At 42.7% G+C, this 20,011-nt stretch overlaps 1 protein-coding gene and 1 pseudogene across 1 annotated transcript; one reads left to right on the forward strand and one right to left on the reverse strand.

Annotated features, from left to right (window-relative positions):
- Positions 1-2,765, forward strand: part of LOC142442227 (large ribosomal subunit protein uL29-like) — a 76,629-nt pseudogene extending 73,864 nt beyond the window's left edge.
- Positions 2,766-3,108: 343 nt separating this feature from the next.
- LOC142442228 (lysine-specific demethylase 4D-like) lies at positions 3,109-4,938 on the reverse strand. Its single transcript, XM_075543507.1, has one exon. The coding sequence runs from the start codon at positions 4,936-4,938 to the stop codon at positions 3,109-3,111; it is 1,830 nt and encodes a 609-aa protein (XP_075399622.1).
- Positions 4,939-20,011: the final 15,073 nt, after the last annotated feature.

Genomic DNA, 20,011 nt, shown 5'->3' on the forward strand with positions numbered 1-20,011 from the left:
CTTGGCAGTGTAGCCAAGCAACTCCTGGCACGGAGGTCCGGTCTGAGGATGGTGTGGGTCTATCGCTAATTGTGCTGGGGTCGCTCAACCTGATGAACTGAGATGCCCCAAGAATCGGATCCTGGATCACTGAGGCCCCAGCTCAGAACAAATGAGTGAAGTGGGGGTGGGGTACTGTCCCAGGTGGATCTTTCACTCACCAGATCCTTTTCATTATGTCCATAGTGTGTTTATACTTTGTATTACTGCTCTCAAATTTGTCCCTATATTTTAATTGTTTGGCTGTGTGGTCTAGGGTTTATATGTAGGTACATGATCTAGCTTAAGTTCTTTTTTGTATATGGTGTGAGGTATGGACTTTGTTCCATTCCTTTGCACTTGGAAATCACGTTTTTCCAATACCATTTGCTGAAAAGAATATCTCCTCTCCATTTAATGTGTTTTAGTCCTTTATCAAAGGACTAAAGGTACTTGGTAGTGTTTCTAGATTCTCAAATCTAATCCATTGATATTCATATATACCATTGTACCATGCTGTTTTAAATATCATGGCTATATAATACATTTTTAAATTGTTTTACATTTAAAATGTTTTATTTATCCTTTGTCTCCTTCCTTTCCATATTAACCTTACTAATTTCAAAGGCTGATGTCTATTCCCCAGGGATACTGTGGCAGAAAACCACATCAAACATCTTGAAGGGAGCCTGACTAGGATAGCTTCCTGACACCTGTGTCAGCAATGCAGGTGGAGGGCACAATCAACAGTTTTGGAGCTTATTGGTCAATCTAAAATCTAGTGAAAATGTTTAAAGAGCTGTTTGAAGAACTCTGAGATGGAAGGACATTTTGTGTCTTTGACCTCTTACTTAGCAATTTAGGGATAAGGCATGTAACATTGATAATAAACGAGATCTTTTGAAGGATGTGTTCCTTCTGAATGCAATCCCATGACGCTAATGCTAATACAGAGATCATGTAAAATTATCTGAAAATTATCTAAACTATTTGTCAAGATCAGAATCTATTATTATTATTTCTAATTTGCTGTTATTGTTCTTAACCTAAGACCCACACTCCATGCCATGTCAACACATCTGAAGGTGCCATAGTTCCATGCAGCTTGGACTATGGTAAGTTATAAATGGTTGTGCCTAAAAAGGGTTGTTTGTTTGAAACAAACTAAATAAAAACTAAATACTCCATATATGGTTCAGTTTTACTTTTTCTCTTTATAGTCACTCAGAGTAATGTTTAGCTCTTATGAATAATAAATATGGGGAATTTCTAAGGTGAGCTTTCTGTTAATTCTTTTCACTACGCAGTTTTGGGGGGATAGGGCATGGGTTCCTGTACAGAAAATTTTAAAGAATCTCCCAAGAAAGACATAGAAAAATTTTGCCCCACTAGCCTCCATGTCTGGCTCTCTGGTGCTTATCTTTCTGCCTGTCCACCTGTAAATAGGCTTTTAAATATTGAGTCAAAAAGAAACTACCAATAGGGGTAGTAATAGTTTCTGGGAAATGTAGACCCAAGTCAAGGCTGACTTGTGATTTAATTGAAAGGTGATTGCAGGATTAATTTCACTTCAAAGATTTTATGTGTACTTTGGGCAGTAGCTCTGCCTGTCATTTGACGTTTAATGTTTTGCTGTGTGGTGCTTTGTTGTGCAATTTTCTTCATTCTCTCATGGACCCACTACTATGGGTACAAGGACAGAATGTGTGGTGGGCTCATCAAGTCCTGCCTACTTCTTATACTCTGGCTATGTGATTACTCACATTGTTTTTGACATATCTCTTATATGTCAAAATTTCAAAATATATTTTAAGGTATTTTATTAGTCTCAGATACACACTAAGTACAATGAAATTAATAAACATGAATACATATAAATAATCCCCAAACAGTAACAGACTTCATTAGTTCAAAGCTGCATTTTCTACGTGAGAAATTGCTTGGTTGGTGGATTGAAGGGTGGCCATGTCAGAATTTCTGGAGTATGTTAAGGCTTGGATTTCATTAGAAGGTGTAGTTTCATCCACTGGTAGAAGACTGGGTCAGTGCTTCAGAAGTGCAACAGCTGGATTAAGAGCCTAAGATTCTGAGCATCATCCAAAGTTGGCTCAAATTTTTGTGAGAGCTAAAGTTTGGCAGTTTGAATCCACCTCTTCCATTTCCAAAGAAGGACTTGGGAATGTGCCTCCTTAAATATTAGCCCCAAGTCAAACTTTGAAATAGTGGGTCTTGATCATGGCCATGTGGTTGCCATGTGGTGAGATAGACTGGAAAGCAATGGATTTAAAGATATCTGGCCAGGGTAGTTCTTTTCCAGGACAGCGCCCAAGTCTAGGAAGAATCAAGGGACGGGCGGCAGAATTCTAAAGCTCAATCATAGCCAAGATTAGAGCCCGGGACCTTCGCGGCAAGAAGAAGGAAGTGCTGCTCAAACAGCTCAACGACCTGAAGGTGGAGTTATCGCAGCTGCACATTGCCAAAGTGACTAGCAGTGGACGTCCAAGCTCTCCAAAATCCGAGTTGTCTGCAAATCCATTGCTCGAGTTCTCACCGTCATCAACCAGACTCAAAAGGAGAACCTCAGGAAGTTCTACAAGGGTAAGAAGTACAAGCCCCTGGATCTGCGGCCCAAGAAAACGCGAGCCATGTGCCGCCGCCTCAACAAGCACGAGGAGAGCCTGAAGACCAGGAAGCAGCAGCGGAAGGAGTGGCTGTACCCACTGCGCAAGTACACAGTCAAGGCCTGAGCCTTGCACATCAATAAAACAAACTGACTGAGCGGTTAAAAAAAAAAAGAATCAAGGGACACATGTATTTCCAGGTGGTCTGAGAGTTCTTAGAACACACAATAGTGCTCGTAGATTTTAGGAGTCCAAAGGTTGAGCAAGTATTAGGCAACCTGTTAATATGACAATTTTGAGGGGCAAACAGATCACTAGAGGAGATTAAAATTTCCTCATTGAAGATTGTCTAGGTGCTTCTGTGTTTCCTGAGGCTGGGGGAGTCCAAGGCACAATCACATTTGACAAGAACTTCAGTTTAGCTAAACTCTCAGCAAGAACACCTTTGCTGGTGACAACCTTCCAGGATTTAGGAAGGGAAGCTCCATGGAGTCCGTCCCCAGTGATCATAGTCTGAGAGCAGGATTTTAGAAGCATAAGAGTGGTCCATAGCAATAGCGTTGAGGAGGTCAGAAGGGACCATACTGTGCTCAGCAGCATAGCTGGAGAATGTTCTAGAAGTCAAAGACTCGTTGGGAGGACTCATCACAAGTATGTCCAGCAGATTCACTGAGATTTTGTCCAGTGACAGCAGGCAGGGTCCAGGGTGCATTGGAGAATCAGGATTCAGTGGGGGTCCCAAGGGCTGAAGATCAGGGTCACAGCAGCACCCAGATGCTTTAGCAGGATGCTGGATCTCAAAACTAAAAGGGGCAGGGTCATCTATTGATGGACAATCCTCAGGCAGTGGCTGTGTGGGCAGGTGCACAAGTGGGAGTGCTTTGTGCCTCTTGCCTCTGGGTTCCATGGACTGCTGTTGGGCATCCAGGTCCCGGTGATGCCTAGCTGGAGTCTCCTTTGGTGGAGGCTGGAGATACTGGGCAGATGGAACTGAGGTGAGAAGTGGGGAGATGCTGGACTCCGCAGGAATGCTGTCCATGAAGACAGGTGTCTCAGACCGAACTGCAGAGCTGCCCTCCCAGGAGGGGTGTGTGGGACGAGGACACACCCGGGCACAACCCCCGAGCCCACTGTCTGCAGCCAGTGTCCGAGAGCAAGGCCTGGCCCTGCGGGGTTTAACGGACCGGAGATGCCCATGAACCATCACACATGCCCGGGCTTCCTTCCAGGCCATCCACTCTGGGCTGGTTAGTGCTGTGGGCGCCACGTGGTCCACGGAGGTGTGGTCCCTGCCCTGTTTCCACAGCTCATAGTGCCCAGGTTGCAGAATGCGCACAAAGGCGTCCATGGGAAACATGACCCTGGCTTCGCCGCAGCTACATTGAGAAGCCGCTTTACCATAATTAACCCAGCGCAGGGTGGCGAAATTGATGGATTCCGCGCAGTTGAACCCGTGATTGAAGCCAGCGTGGTAGCTGTATGGGAATGTGACCATGAACTCGCCTGCTTCCTGCGTGATCCGATCAAAGGGAATGCCGTTCGCCCTGAGGACTCTGGGTGAGATGAGGGCCACCTTGTGCCGTAGAAAGTTCGCACAGCCACTGGAAGTGCCAGGGAAAAGCTCCCTGGCCAGTCTCTCCAGGCAGGCTCCGTGCTCAGGGGGCACCGCATACCACGTTTTGGGGTCCCCGAAGTGCAGGTATTTGATGCTGTACAGATCCATGGCCTCAGTGTGCCAAGTGGAGGTGGTCTTCCAGAGGCCAAAGTACAGAGAGGGGGTGTTGACGCCTTTGATGACAACTCCACACTCCTGTTCCAGCAGATCCTGGATCGTTCCCAGTTGCCTGAGGTTCCAATGCTCAGTCTTTTCACTAAACAAAGAGCCGCATACCCCAGCCCCATAAATGGGAGAATCGTACGGGCGTGTCTTCCAATATGTTCGTTCCAAATCCTCAACATCCAGGTGTGTGGGAGTGCGATATCTGTCAGTGTTGGACAAGTGGCGATACTCCTCCACGGTCATGGATTTCTTCGTTTTATGATACTGCAAAAAGACACCTGCCTGCCCCGTAACTACCTGCTGCACCGGACTGGCTATGAGGATGTCATCCACATCATCATAGTTCTGTCTAGCTGTCCACTGCTTGGGTGGGATTACCTTAGCCAAGCCTGCACGGTGGGCACCTTGGGATTCCATATAAACTATGTACTTGTTGAAATCCTTAAATTCTTCCATGGTAGGCTGAAAAGTCATGACTTTAAAACTTGAGTTCTGGCTTCGATAATCCTGAGACTTCATGGCTGCAAAATAAAAAGGGCAGAAAACCTGGTTCTCATGGATGCTCTGTGTATCTTGGAATGCTGTGCTCTTGTTTCTTTATCTCTCAGAAAATTTCTTGCAGTGTATTGATTTATCCGTGAGAGCAAATGCACTCTCTCTCCAGGTGTGTTGATTCACCAATAGAATTCTACTATGGCAGACAACTATTGTTTTCCCTCAAAGAGACAGGACTTGTCCACATGGAGTGGGTTTTCCCAGATTGCTCCTGGCTCAGTATGCTGCTCTGGAATTGACTCAATTGGAAGGGTATCTCTATTTTTTAATACTTAATTTCAGTTGCAATCCTAGGCAATTTCCAATTTCACTAACAAGAAGTGTCTCATGGAATTTTTAAAAAGTAAATATAATGACAATAATTCAGAAGCATTCAACAAAAGTCAGGGGTGTCAAACTCAATTAAAGCATGGGCCATTTGGTGCAACAGGCAAGATTGAAGTGGCCACATCACATTTACAAATTTTGGTCAATTTTTATTTTGAAGTGAGGATTTAGGAATATGGATAGGATAATTAAAACCCTATATAAATGTTTTTATTTAAGCATATATTTTATTTAATGCATTTATAAAACGAAAATTATTCTTTTTAACCTGAGACTTGTTAGCGCTGTCCTCCTACTAGTTTTTACTTAGCTCTTATGTTGTGACTGGAAATTATAACAAAGTAACAAATAAAAAACCCAGAATGTTGTACAGCTGAGAAATGTGATGCACAATCATAATGGCTTTCCTTTAAAAATGTTAAGTAGTGCTGCCACTAGGTATGATTCAGAACAGCACAACATAGAGTCCTCTTTTTAACCGTTTTGAAATTGGGATCTGTTTATATTAAGCACTGAGAATGGCAGACATATCGCTTTCAAACTTCACTGGAAGTGAGCATGTTTAGACACATCCACCGGTGCCCACCCAGGAAAGCCACTGGGCCACCTGTATAGTGGTCTTCAGTAGTTAAAAGGTTAAAGAGGGAACTGTGTGTACAGTATTGCCTCAATTTCTCCCAAGCACTATTTTCTTCGTAATAAATTTTTCTGTTTTCATTTTATTTCAGAGCATCATGGGCCACAAAATATTACCTGAGGAGCTGCATACAGCCTGCAATCCACCCATTTGACACCACTGAAATAAGTGAATGTTTTAAGAAGTGCTGGGTAATGTAACTAAGAGGTATAGCTGAAACCCAGGTGGGAACGGAGCATAATAGTGGGACAAAAGGAAAGTCAAGGGAAATGGAGGAAAGAGCTGGGAGTCAAAGGGGATTTATAGAGGTATAGACAAAGACATGTACAAATGCAAATATATTTATATATGCACATATATTCATAGGTTTAGTATTAAGGTGGCAGAAGGATATAGGGCCTTCAGTCAAGTACTCCCTCATGCAAGAATACCTTCTTCTATTAAAATGGCATTCTATGATGCTTACCCTCCCGACACAATTGCTGAAGACAAAGCGGGTGAACAAGCAAATGTGGTGAAGAAAGCTGATGGTGCCGGCTATCAAAAGAGATAGCATCTGGGGTCTTAAAGGCCTTGAAGGTAAACAAGTGGCTATCTAGCTCAGAAGCAACAAAACCCTCATGGAAGAATACACCAGCCTGTGTGATCACGTGGTCCCGAAGGGATCAGTTATCAGGCATCAAAGAACAAAAAATCACATCATTGGGTGTGAACCTCCAGGATATGATCGCTGAAGACAAACGGGTGCATAAGCAAATGTGGTGAAGAAAACTGATGGTGCTCAGCTATCAAAAGATATAATGTCTGGGGTATTAAAGGCTTGAAGATAAACAAACGGCCATCTAGCTCAGAAGCAACAAAGCCCACATGAAAGAAGCACACCAGCCTGTGAGATCACAAGATGTCGAAGGGAGCAGGTAAAAGGCATCATCAGAAAAAAAGAAATCTTCCATAGTGAATGAAGGGGGGAATTCAGAGTGGAGACCCAAAGCCCATTTGTCGGCCACTGGAGATCCCCTTGGCAGAGGGTTCTAGGGGAGGAGATGAGTCAGGCAGGGTGCAATGTAGCACCAATGAAGAATACAGCTTTCTTCCAGTTCCTAAATGCTTCCTCCTCCCCCTACCCCCAACTATCATGATCCGAAATCTACCTTGCAATTCTGGATAGAGCAGAGGATGTACACTGGTGCAGATAGGAGCTTGAGGCACAGGGAATCCAGGGCGATTGATACCTTCAGGACCAGGGGTGTGAGTGGCTATACTGGGTGAGTAGAGGGAGAGTGAGTTGGAAAGAGGGAACCGATTAGAAGGATCTACATGTGACCTCCTCCCTGGGGGGTGGACAACAGAAATGGGGGTGAAGGGAGATGTCAGACAGGGCAAGACATGAGAAAATAATTTATAAATTACCAAGGGCTCATGAGGGAGGGGGATGCGGGGAGGGAGGAAAAATAAAGAGGACCTGATGCAAAGAGTTTTAGTGGGGAGCAAATGCTTTGAAAATGATGAGGTCAAAGAATGTACAGATGTGCTTTACACAATTGATGTATGTATGGATTGTGATAAGAGTTGTATGAGCCTCTAATAAAATGTTAAAAAAATAAGTGCTAGTAAAGGGTCAAGTAAAGAAAATAGCATGATGATGCTAATATCAACAATAATACTTACCGTATATACTCGTATAAGCTGAGTTTTTCAGCACAAAAAAAATGTGCTGGAAACGGTTAGCCTTATACATGGGTCAGTGATACCCCAGCGAGGTGTAACACCTTGCTGTGGCTCCCTGAGGTAACGGGGCAAGCGCTGTTATCTCGTGGGTGATTTCCATTTCTCCACGGTTCATTCAAAGCCCCGCTGACACTGCAGGCCTTTGAATGTTTATTTACTCACATCTAACCTATGGGAGCTATCCTATGGTGTGGGTGGCTCCAATTTGCAGAAGCACCCATAGTGATTCACATACTCCAGCAGCTGAACTGGTAAGGATGTGTCTGTGGCTGTGCTCCATCTCTCCTCTCCGGTCTCTATGTTAATTCACATCCTGCATCCCCAGCCCGCACGCACTCCCCCGCCTCCTCCCGGCTAACATGTTGAGGGTATGTTGGGGGGGGGGGCATTACCATGGAAGTTCCTTTTCAAAGTCTTGTTTTTTTTTATCTTGTTTTTTTTATCCTGTTAACCTGTTAGAAATGGCTACTCTTGAACCAAAACAAAAACACCGGTCATATGAGGCTGGGTTCAAAATGAAGGTTGTGTCAAGAGCAGAAGAGAGCAATAACAGTATTGCAAGTAGGGAATTCTGTGTTGACGAAAAGCAAGTGAGGGAGTGGTGGAAAATAAAGGCTGACTTGGAACAGATTCTTAAAACTAAAAAAGCTCGTCATGGTTTAATGTCTTTTTATTGGGCTCTAGAGAGTGAATTGCATAAATGGGTTATGGAGTGTCGTCAAAATGATTACTGCATAACACACATGGGAACCCGCATACGTGCTCTACAAATGGCTAAGGATGACAAATATAAAGCACCAGGCATTGAAAATTTTGTGTGTTAGCAGAATGGTGTACCCATTTCATGAATAGGCTTGACCGACTATGTCTGAGATAAAGAACAAAGATTTCCCAGAAACTGCCACAAGACCTTGAAGAAAAAATTATGTCATTCCAGTGATTTATTATAAAATAAAGAAGGATTTTTAATTGAGACCTAGCAGATATTGGGAATATGGGATGAAACTGCCATGACTTTTGATCTCCCAATCAACAGAACTGTGGCAAGTTTAGGGAAAAACAAAACAAAACATTTTTCTCAAAAACTACAGGAAATGGAAAAAAAACAACACTTACAGCTGTTCTATTATGTTTGGCTAATGGAATTAAGCTGCACCCTGTCATTTTTTAAAAGGAAGTACCTTGCCTAAAAATATCAATTTCCCACCGAGAATTATTGTGCGTGCACATTTTAAAAGTTTGATGGATGAAGACGTAACAAAAAAAAAATTGCTGGAAGAAATTTGGAACCGACGACCAGGAGCAGCCTTAAAGAAAAACCCATCATTACTTGTTTGGGATATGTTCAGAGCCCACCTATCGGATGACATTAAAAAAATTGGCAAAATCTAGTAAAGTTACTTTAGCTTTTATTCCAGGTGGGCTTATATCTGTACTGTAGCCTCTGGATGTATCTTTGAATAAGCCTTTTGAAGACTGTGTGAGAAAGATGTGACATGAATGGATGTCAGCTGGTCTAGCCCGACTAACAAAAGGAGGAAATGTCATGAAGTGGATTCGAGATTCATGGGAAGACATTCCAGAAGACATGGTGTGACATGCCTTCTAGAAATGTAGTATTCGTAATGCTATGGATGTCAGTGATGGCATCAGTTCGGCCCTATAGGACATAGCGGAGATGTCTTTGTGTTTTTCTCAGGCTCTAACCCTTGATAAGTGTTAAAAGCCTTGTCTTTCTCCATGGAGCACCTGGTCACTGGAACTGCTGGGTTGGCAACCCAATGGGGCTCCCACAGGGCTCCACTATGGGACAGAAAAAGTGAAGATTTCAGTGAACTTAATAGGAAAAATAAAATTTACGTAGAATTACTTCAACACTCAATTTATGATGAATTATCTTAAAAAAATTAAGCAACACAAAACAGATTATTCATCAAGCACTTAAAGAGAAACATGCAATAGCCATCCTGATTAAAGCTAAAAGCCGAACCTTGGAAAAACCAGTAGAACTACAGAAAACATTAGCTTTGAAAGATGTTTTTGTAACCCTATGTGTTAGACATAACCTGACAGTAGTGTAAGCTCTCTAATATTATGTGGCCATTGCACCTTAAGTACATAGTATTTACAAATAATGACCAGGAGATGTGAAACTCAGTATTAACCATCCTAGGCAGTCCTATCCAGTTCTGTCTTTCTTATCCTGCCCACCCCCACGCCCCTTGCTATAAGCTCAAAAGTAACACAAAAAATGGGTGAAACAAAACAATTCAGAAGTTGTGAAATCTGTGTTATATTATAATTTTAGTCCAATTCCTAAGTTATACCACCTTTAGAGATATTTTATATATCCAATTCTCTTTATAAAAGTGAAAGCCTAACTTAAGGAGCCCTGAGTGGGATGGAGGTCAATGATCCACAGCTTCATATGTAACACGGAACCTGGCAGTTCAAACTCCGCTTAAGTTGCATCATTGAAAAATACACTCACCTCATTTTACTAAGACAAGCAAGGTAACGCTATCACAAAATAAACACCCCATAGAATACAGTAGCACTACACCAGAGCATTATCTTTAAGGCTGTAAACTCTGTGGAGTCTGACTGTGCTATTTATCTCTAGGCATACCTTTCTAAGTTTCTCCAAGAAACAACTGGTGAGGTTGAACCAATGACTTTTATTTTTCATCTAAGAGCTTAAAATCATTGCCTCTCCTGATTCCATATGCATGAGAATCAGAAAATTGAAACAGAAAGCCAAACATGTTTATGTCACAAATAATTTGCATCGTGGATGCATTTATCCTCAGTAGGTGAACATTAGAGAGAGTCAAATTAAAATTTAATTATGACTTGCAATCAGAGGCAAACTATATTTCACTGAACTCAAACTAAAAGCTTTTCTTAGAGAAAACAAACAAAAAAAACTGGTTACTGATGTGAAATTATATTGTTATGGTTACTGATGTGGAATTATATTGTTTTACTATTTTATTATTTGAAGGAAAAAATATCAAGGAAATGGCATTGACCTCTACTAGACTAACATATCAGTCCTTGGAAAATAACAGGCTTGGTAAATACAAGGTTCAGAGAAATTATAGGAAAATGTTCACTTATATGAATTGTCATGGTAAGTGCAGGAAGCAGCTGCAACATAACAATTGTGAGGATGACCATCGATTGGACAAAATTTATTCCATGTTGATATAGACTAACTATGAGTCAGACCTGAGGGTGAGTATGAGTCAGAACCAATTCCAGGGCCTTTAACAGCCTACAACAGCCTGTCAAAGAAAGACATTTTAGGATCCATAAATATAATTTAATTCATGAATTATAAATCCCAGTGAAATATTCTCAAAAAAGAAATGCAAATCTCCCAACACAATTCTCATTGGCTTAGCCCCACCCTGATTCTACCATGAAATTCCTGTTATAATCTTCCATTTATTACCAGGTCACCTCCATCCACTTACTAACTGATGTGGTCTTATGCCATACCTAGCAATCCTCTCAGAGAAACAGCAAACTAAGAATTTTACCCAAAGCCAAGTAAAACAAAATAAATACAAACCCAAATTCTTCAGAAAAGTTATTTAAATATGTAAATGTGCTATAATCCCCAAAGATATATAAACATCACAATGTGTCATTTTCCTCTATGAATAAATGTAAAATTTATAGTAATTCTTTGAACTTGAAGTCCTTAAGAGACGCAGATAGTTAATATGGTTAGCAACTAACAGAAAATTTGTCTTCCTTGAGAGACAGGCTTGGTGACCTACCTTAGAAAAATCAGACCTTGAAAATTCGATGAGGCTTTTTCTAGGGAGACAAAGAGTCTCCCTAAATTAAGATGCACTGAAAAGCAAGTGCTCTCTTAAACTTCTTCAAACCTGAATGTTAATAGTGCTTGGCTATCAAAAGACATGGCATCTGGGATCTTAAAGCAGGAGTCCTCAAACTTTTTAAATAGGGGGCCCGTTCACTGTCCCTCAGACAATTGGAGGACCGGACTATAGTTTAGAAAAAAAAAAAAAAGATGAACTATGAACAAATTCCTATGCACCCTGCACTTTTTTTAAAGGGTGGAGACAGACCCAGTCATGGACATGGCAGCCTGCTGGGTCTCCTTGTTTATTAATTTACAGCCAATCAGTTCAGAAAGCTGGAGAGAGTGAAGCGGGAAATGGTGAGGATGCCACCAGGAGCTCTGGACATACTCTTCTGGGGCAAGCTTGGCAGGTACAGACTGTCGACAAGACCTCCCAGGCCCCACCAGGGACTGGTAGGAAGACCATGGATCAGTGGCTGCTCTCTCACACAGATGGAGACCTGGAATTCAGGGGTGGTGCCATGGGCCTGCATGCCCCAGCAGGTCATAGAACATCAGTGTCCTGGTGAGCCTAGAAGGATTTGACCAGAGTGATTCATGGGGTGACTGGGATGGAGCCCCCGAATGGGACATGGCCTTGTACTGGTTGCAACTGCTCACACAACTTAGGGGTCAGCATGGGCCCTGGTGAAGGCTGGAGCCCTTTGGGGAATTGGGGCTCATAAGGGTGAGACCAGACAGGCAGGGAGGGGGGCTGCCAGGCTGAGGAGAGAAGTCAAGGGTGTTATGTCTTTCAAGACACAGACACCCTAAAAGCAGAGTCTCAGCCTCCAGCCTCGGAGGCCAAGATGAACTAGCCCTTGGCCCCATCCTGGCACAGGGCGTAGTGTCATCAGGAAACACCGTTCCCCACCACCCCATCCAGCCCTCTCTGCCTGAAGGTCTGTAGGCTGTAGTTCTAAAGGAGGGTGACCAATACCTGTGGCTGTTGGGGGGGTTGGAGGTTGGGCTGCACGTTTACTTCCTCTGGGAGGCAGATTTGTTGCCTTCAGAGATGTACTTCAGGGAGCTGCTGAATATTCAGAAGTGGGATTGCCCATGCTTGGGGACATCATTGAGCAACTCGTGGCCAAGCCCGTGGCCAGCCTCATTTACCGCAGGGCATCTTAAAGGCATCAGGCTGATTGCGCTCGGGCCGCTTGGCCACGCTATCATTGTGGATGGTCTCTGTGAAGGCTGGCCACGGCAGCAAGTGCTCCTACTTGGAGCCCATGGAGAACAGCTCGTAGCCGGACTTGGCACACACATTGTGGGTTATTCTGGAAAACCTCGCCCCCAGAGAAGCTTCAGAAAGACAAAGTGCTACCGGGTTCCTATCCTGCTCTCACACTCTGACAGCTCCAAGTGCACTGACCCCATCAGACATATCTTATTTTGAAGTAAAAAAAAAAAAAAACAGGCAAAAACACCCGGCGGGCCAGATAAATGCCTTTGGCTGGCTGCATGTGGCCCGCGATAATTTCTTTGAAGAACATGTAATTGAACCAGATGAAAGGTTAGATGAAATTACGATAATTTCTGTGAAAGAACACTTGCACATGCTTGCAGATGAAATTTTCTAGTGCTTTCCAAATCTACCTGACACCCCATTTACACTTCCCAGAAGCCCATTCACAGTCAAAGTTGAAGATGCTCTTGAGACAGCACAAGAGGAGTTCATTGAACTTATTAACAGTAATGCAGCAAGAACTGATTTCTCTACAATGTCAGTTATAAAATTCTGGATCATGTGTGTGCAGTCATATCCTATTCGGTCTGAGACTGTGTTGCACCTTTTTCTTTCATTTCCAACATCATATCTTTGTGAAACAGGGTTTTCCAGCTTGTTGGTTATCAAGTCTAAATACATAAGTACACTTGTTATGAAAGATGATCTTTATTGGACTCTTGCAAAGATTGCCTGAGAATTTCTGATCTGGTGAGAGAGAAGCTATCTCAACCTTCACACTTACAGTTGGCTTTTTACGCACACTGTTGCTAAATGTAACAATGTCATTTACTGTTGTTATATTAAGACTGTTACCAATGCTACACCATGCTTCAAGACAAAATTTCATTTATTTGTAATTAGAAATAAATATTTCACAATACATTAAAAAATAACTTCAAACTTACACTATGAAAGCAACTGTCACTCACAAGGTAAAGTTACGGTGAAGTAAATCTATTTTTGTGCACCAAGCAATATCTTGATTCCACAGGGGACTTTTCAATCCCAGAGAGTGTATCCTGCTATCCACCAATAAAGCCTCACACCTTTAGGCTTTAGATTTCATATTCTGACAGTATTCTAGTCCAATCAGCCTTCGTGTGGTAGGATACATTGTTTCATAGAATCTGAATATGTCTTCCAGTGAGACCAGTCTTGAATAGAACATCTTGCTAGGTTAAGCATAAGACCCAAAGGAGGCGCATCCACACAGTGACTGCAACAACAGGCTAAAGCATAACCACTGTGAGGACCTTATAGCATATCTGTGTGTCCTAAAGGAGGGCCAATATTATGCAGACCAATTTGAGAGCCTCTAATAACACCAAAATAAAGGATCATGACCCCCCTCAAAAAATCATATTTTGGGGAAGAGACAAGAAACATCACAGGATTGGCATGAGAGAAGGTCCAGTAAATGTCATGAGTGGGTCATGCCTATGTCAGACAGAAAGATCATGCCCAGGAAAATAACTTACTGGCGGAAGGAAGGGATAAAAGATGTCTTGATACAAGGCATCAAGTAGAGAGATCATATTTGCAAAATAATGATGGCAGCATGTGTACAATTTTGCTTAATGTAGTTGACATGGATTGTTGCAATATGTGTAAGAGCCCACATTAAATTATTTTTTTTTTAAGAAAAAGAACTTACCAGTAACAGCAGTTGGCAGGTTCTAAATCCTTGAATCAGACTTCAGGGGATTCACCAGTCTAGAGTTGGCACCCTGGGAAGCAATCCGACTGCAGGACCTAAAATGATTAGAATCCAGATATGAAAACCTGTCTGGGCACAGCCTGATGCCACGCTCTCTCAGTTACATTATGAGGCAAATTTATCAGGTTTGTAATGGGGTGTGCTACATAACCTTTATATAATTATTTCAATGTAATTTTCACTGGATTTTAGAAGAAACCAATCTAGTTCTAAAGCTAATCCTGTAAATGTGGAAGATAGAAGAATCAATCCATTTGAATTGTGGTGCCAGCCAAGAATTTGAAGGTACCATAAACTGCCAATAGAACACCCACTGTCTTGAAAGTAGGAAGACCCATATGCCTTTAGAGACAAGCAAAGCCAACATGGGCATGTCATCAAAAGAGAATAGTCTCTGGAGAGCACAGCATATTTGACAGAGTGAAGGGTCTGGAGAAAAGTGAAAAGCTCCCAACATGATGGAATGCACACACAACAAGATGGATGGACACAGTGGCTGCAACAATGGAATCAAGCAAAATAAGTGTGAGGCTGGCACAGGACTGGGCAGCATTACGTCTTGTTTTATCTGGAGTTACTATGCTTCAGAACACACTCAATGACACCTAGTAACAACACAAAGATGCATCGAGGGCCAAGCACAAAACTGTAAAAGTGTGGACAGCTAGGAGATAGTTTATAGCCAAATTTCATGATTCCGGGAATTGGGTTTCATATAGTGAATTGCATATTTAAGATGAAAATATCAAGTTGAATGATTACATCAATGGTTTTATAGCACTGATTAGTATAAACATTTATTTGAGCAGGATTGACATGGTAACTGCAGCAAGGATCTCCAATATAACAACTGTGAGAATGGCCATGGATTGTGCAGTATTCCCTCCATTTTGACATAGAATAACTATGAGTCAGTCCTGAGGGTAAGTATGAACCAGGAACAATTCCATAGCCCTTAAGAACAACAGCCTAAGACTTACAGTCAAAGTCAGACATTTTAGGATCCATAAATAGAATTTATGAATTTTGCATCTAAAAGCCTCAACACAGAAAAGCAAATCTCCCAGCACAATTCTTAATGGGTTAGACCTACCCAGATCCAATGTGAAAATCCTATCGCAGTCTCTTATTTAGGCCTGTGTTATCTCCACCTGATTTCTAATTGATCCACTCTTATGCCACGCCTAGTAATCAACTCAGAAACACCAGTAGCAGCAAACTAACTGCAATGCCCCTTTTTCCTAAAAGCTTGGAGAATTTTACTAAAAAATGAAACAAAACAAATATGAATGTCAACCTAAAAATCTTAAATGGAAGAATTAGGAAAAATTCTTTAAAACCTCCAAAATAAAAACATCACCGTGTGCCATTTTTCTCCTTGAATAAATGTGAAATTCATGGTAACTTCTTTAAAGTTGGAACTCCTAATAATTCAAACAGATAAAATGATTAGCAGCTAACTTAGAAGATAGTTGGTTTCTCCTCAGAGACACTTTAAGAGCGAGGCCTGGTGACTTACTTTTGAAAAAGCAATCTCTGAAAACACTATGAGGCACAGTTCTTCTCCGGAAAACACGGGCCACCATAAATTAAAAACAACCAATTATCACATGTTATCTAAATACTCTTGAAACTTAGAATATGAAGACAACTGCCTCTCACAAGCAAAAGATGTCCTGTGAGATTGTCACTAGAACAACCAGGGGCAGCGAGATGAAGGGCCAGCTCTCCACCATGATTTTCACTGTCTCTCGATATATCTGGGCAACAGCTGCCAAGAACAATGGTGGGGAAATTTCTATTTTAGAGAGGCCATCGGTGAAACCTCACTTAGCAACAAACTCTGGATGGAAAACTCCAAAATACTGTGTGAGTCCCTGAGCTCATTCTGATCAATCTGCTCCAAAAGGCATCCTGGACTATGAATGATAAGTCATCTGCTCAAACCTCAGGGAGAGCCCAGCCCTCCACATCCTTCGTCCCAGAACCCTTACTCACTGGAAGGTATGGAGTCAATGCTGACTCCTAGAGATCCTATAGGAAAGGGGAGAATTTCTCTTGTGGAGTTTCCAAGATTATGCACTGTACTAGACTGGGAAGTCCAGTTTTTCTCCCATCCTGCCACCTGTGTCAGAAATAGTTAGAAAACATTCTAGTCATACTACTCACCTTTTCAATTCACAGTTGTAGAGGCTGGCAAGGCTCAGATATCAGTCTGGACCCTTCTCTTGACTCAAGTAGGTCAAATGCACGATGAAATAAGAAGGGAAGGTCAGATGGTAGGCTCCTTCCTCATGGCTGTGCAGATTGATGAATCCAAGCTATATATGAAATATGTCAAGATGCTCTCTCACATCTGGAGATCCACACGTCTAGGAAGTCCCCAGACCTGGACAAAAGCTGCAGATAGAATGTACTTGAATTTATACGGGGAAAACCACACCCAACAGGATAACACCTCCCACTACTTGGCTGCTGACAGCAAATCTCTTCATGGAAGTGATGGCATTATATCGAACACTGTCACCTAAGCTCATTCATAATTCCTAAACTTCTGAGAATCCTGGCCCAGCCAAGTCAGCATAAAACCACAGCCATTAAACATTATCCACTGTGCCACCAACCCAAGTGATTTCAGTAACAGAAAAGTGTGAAAGGGAAGGAGGAACGAGCAAAACCCTTCCAGAAATAGCTTCATCAAACTGGATCTCTTATACGCCATAAGATTTTGACATTTTGAAAAGTCAACTCTGGCTCTGGCGCTTAGCACAAATTCACTACCATGATGCCTATTGCTACGCAGAGCAGCTTTATAGAAAATAGGGGAAGTTCCCCTTTGACTTAACAAGCAGACTCAGACTCACTGCTTTCCATTCAGTTCTCAGGCCAGACAACCTCATAGGAGGAATGGCGCCTGTGGGATTCTGAGACTGTAATTCTTTTTATTTATTTATTATTTTTAAACGTTTTATTAGAGGCTCATACAACTCTTATCACAGTCCATACATATACATACATCAATTGTATAAAGCACATCTGTACATTGTTTGCCCTAATCATTTTCTTTTCTTTCTTTTTTTTTCCCTTTTCTTTTTTTACATTTTATTAAGGACTCATACAACTCTTATCACAATCCATAATATACATACATCAATTGTATAAAGCACATCCATACATTCCCCGCCCCAATCATTCTCAAAGCATTTGCTCTCCGCTTAAGCCCTTTGCATCAGGTCCTCTTTTTTTTTCCCCTCCCTCCCCGCTGCCCTCTCCCTCATGTGCCCTTTGTAATTTATACATCGTTATTTTGTCATATCTTGCTCTATCCGGAATATCCCTTCCCCCCTTCTCTGTCGTCCCTCTCCCAGGGAGGAGGTCACATGTGGATCCCTGTAATCAGTTCCCCCTTTCCAACCCACTCACCCTACGCTCTCCCAGCATCGCCCCTCACACCCCTGGTCCTGAAGGTATCGTCCACCCTGGATTCCCTGTGCCTCCAGCCCTCATATGTACCAGTGTACAACCTCTGCCCTATCCAGCCCTGCAAGGTAGAATTCGGATCATGGTAGTAGGGGGGATGAAGCATCTAGGAACTGGGGAGAAGCTGTGCTCTTCATCGGTACTACCTTGCACCCTGACTGACCCATCTCCTCTCCTAAGCCCCTCTATGAGGGGATCTCCAGTGGCCGACACTTGGGCCTTGGGTCTCCAATCGGCACTTCCCCCTTCATTCAATGTGGTATATATATAAATATATACATATATATATATATATATATACACTTACACACACACACATATTCTTTTTTTTTTTTTTGCATGATGCCTTATACTTGGTCCCTTTGGCACCTCGTGATCGCACTGGCTGGTGTGCTTCTTCCATGTGGGCTTTTTTGCTTCTGAGCTAGATGGCCGCTTGTTTATATTCAAGCCTTTAAGACCCCAGACACTATCTCTTTTGATAGCCGGGCACCATCAGCTTTCCTCGCCACATTTGCATATGCACCCTTTTGTCTTCAGCGATCCTATCATGGAGGTGTGCAGTCAATGCTTTGTTTTCCTCTGTCTTGTTTTCGTGCATGCTAGTGTCTCCATAGGTCTGTCTGAATAGGACAGGCTGTATGAACTATCTGGAGGAAAAACAATAGGACAGACAGTTCCTGGGGGACAGACACATCCGGGTGGGGGAGGGGGAGAAGGGTAAGGAAGTGGTGTTAATAAACACAGGGACAAGGGAACAACATGGAACCCAAAATGGTAGTGAGGAGGGAGTGGCCAGACGGGGAACGATCAAGGGTAAGGTTGCGTAGAGAAGAGGTATAGCTGTAGCCCAAGTGGGGATGGAGCATGGTGGTGGGGCAGGAGGAAAGTCAAGGGAGAGGGAGGAAGGAGCTGGGAGTCAAGGGACATTTATGGAGGTCTAGACAAAGACGTGTACATGCAAACATATATATGAGGATGAGGAAATAGATCTAATTATCTACATTTATAGGTTTTTTGTTTGTTTGTTTTTTAATTAATCAATTTATTTATTTATTTTAAATTTATTTATTTATTTACTTTTTATTAGGGGCTCATACAACTCTTATCACAATCCATACATATACATATACATACATCAATTGTATAAAGCACATCCGTACATTCTTTGCCCTAATCTTTCTTTTTTTTTTAAATCTTTTTATTGGGGCTCATAAGGCTCTTATCACAATCTGTGCATACATCAAATGAGCAAAGCACCCTTATACATTCGTTGCACTCATCACTCTCATAATTCAACTTCCACTTGGGTTCCTGGAATCAGCTCGGTTTCCCTTTTTTTCCCCATCCCCCTCCCAACCCAATCCCACCCCTGGTCCCTTGATAGTTTATAAATAATTATTATATCTTATCTTACACTCCCCGGTGTCTCCCCTCACCCGCCTCCCCCTTGACAATCTCCCAGAGAGGAGGTTACACATAGATCTCCGAGATCGGTTCTCCCTTTCTACACCCCCTTCCCTCCTGGTGTTGCCACTCCCACTGCTGGTGTTGAAGGGTTCGTCTGTCCTAGATTCCCTGTGCCTTCAGATCCCCACTGCACCGCTGTACAACCTCTGGTACAACCAGGTCCGCAAGGCAAGGTAGGATTGGGTTCATGATGATTGGGAGGGGAGGAAGCGTTCAGGAACTAGAGGAATGTTTTGAGTTTCATTGTTGTTACACTGAACCCTGTGTGGCCCATCTCCTCCTCCCTACCCCTCTGGAAGGGGTGTTCAGCTCTCTACAGGTGGGCATTGGGTCCCCATCATGCACTCCCCCTCTTTCACGGTGATGTGATTCTCACCACCACCCCACCTTTGATATTGGAGACCTGGTCTCCTCTGTCCTTCATGGTCACCTATGTTGGTGTGCTGCTTCCGTGTGGGCTCGGTTGCTTCTGGGCTAGATGGCCGCTTGTTTGCTTTCAAGCCTTTAAGTCCCCAGACGCTATATCTCTCAGTAGCCGGGCACCATCCGCCTTCTTCACCACACTTGCTT

Source organism: Tenrec ecaudatus, chromosome 3, assembly GCF_050624435.1.
Source record: "Tenrec ecaudatus isolate mTenEca1 chromosome 3, mTenEca1.hap1, whole genome shotgun sequence".
NCBI classification, from domain to species: Eukaryota; Metazoa; Chordata; class Mammalia; order Afrosoricida; family Tenrecidae; genus Tenrec; species Tenrec ecaudatus.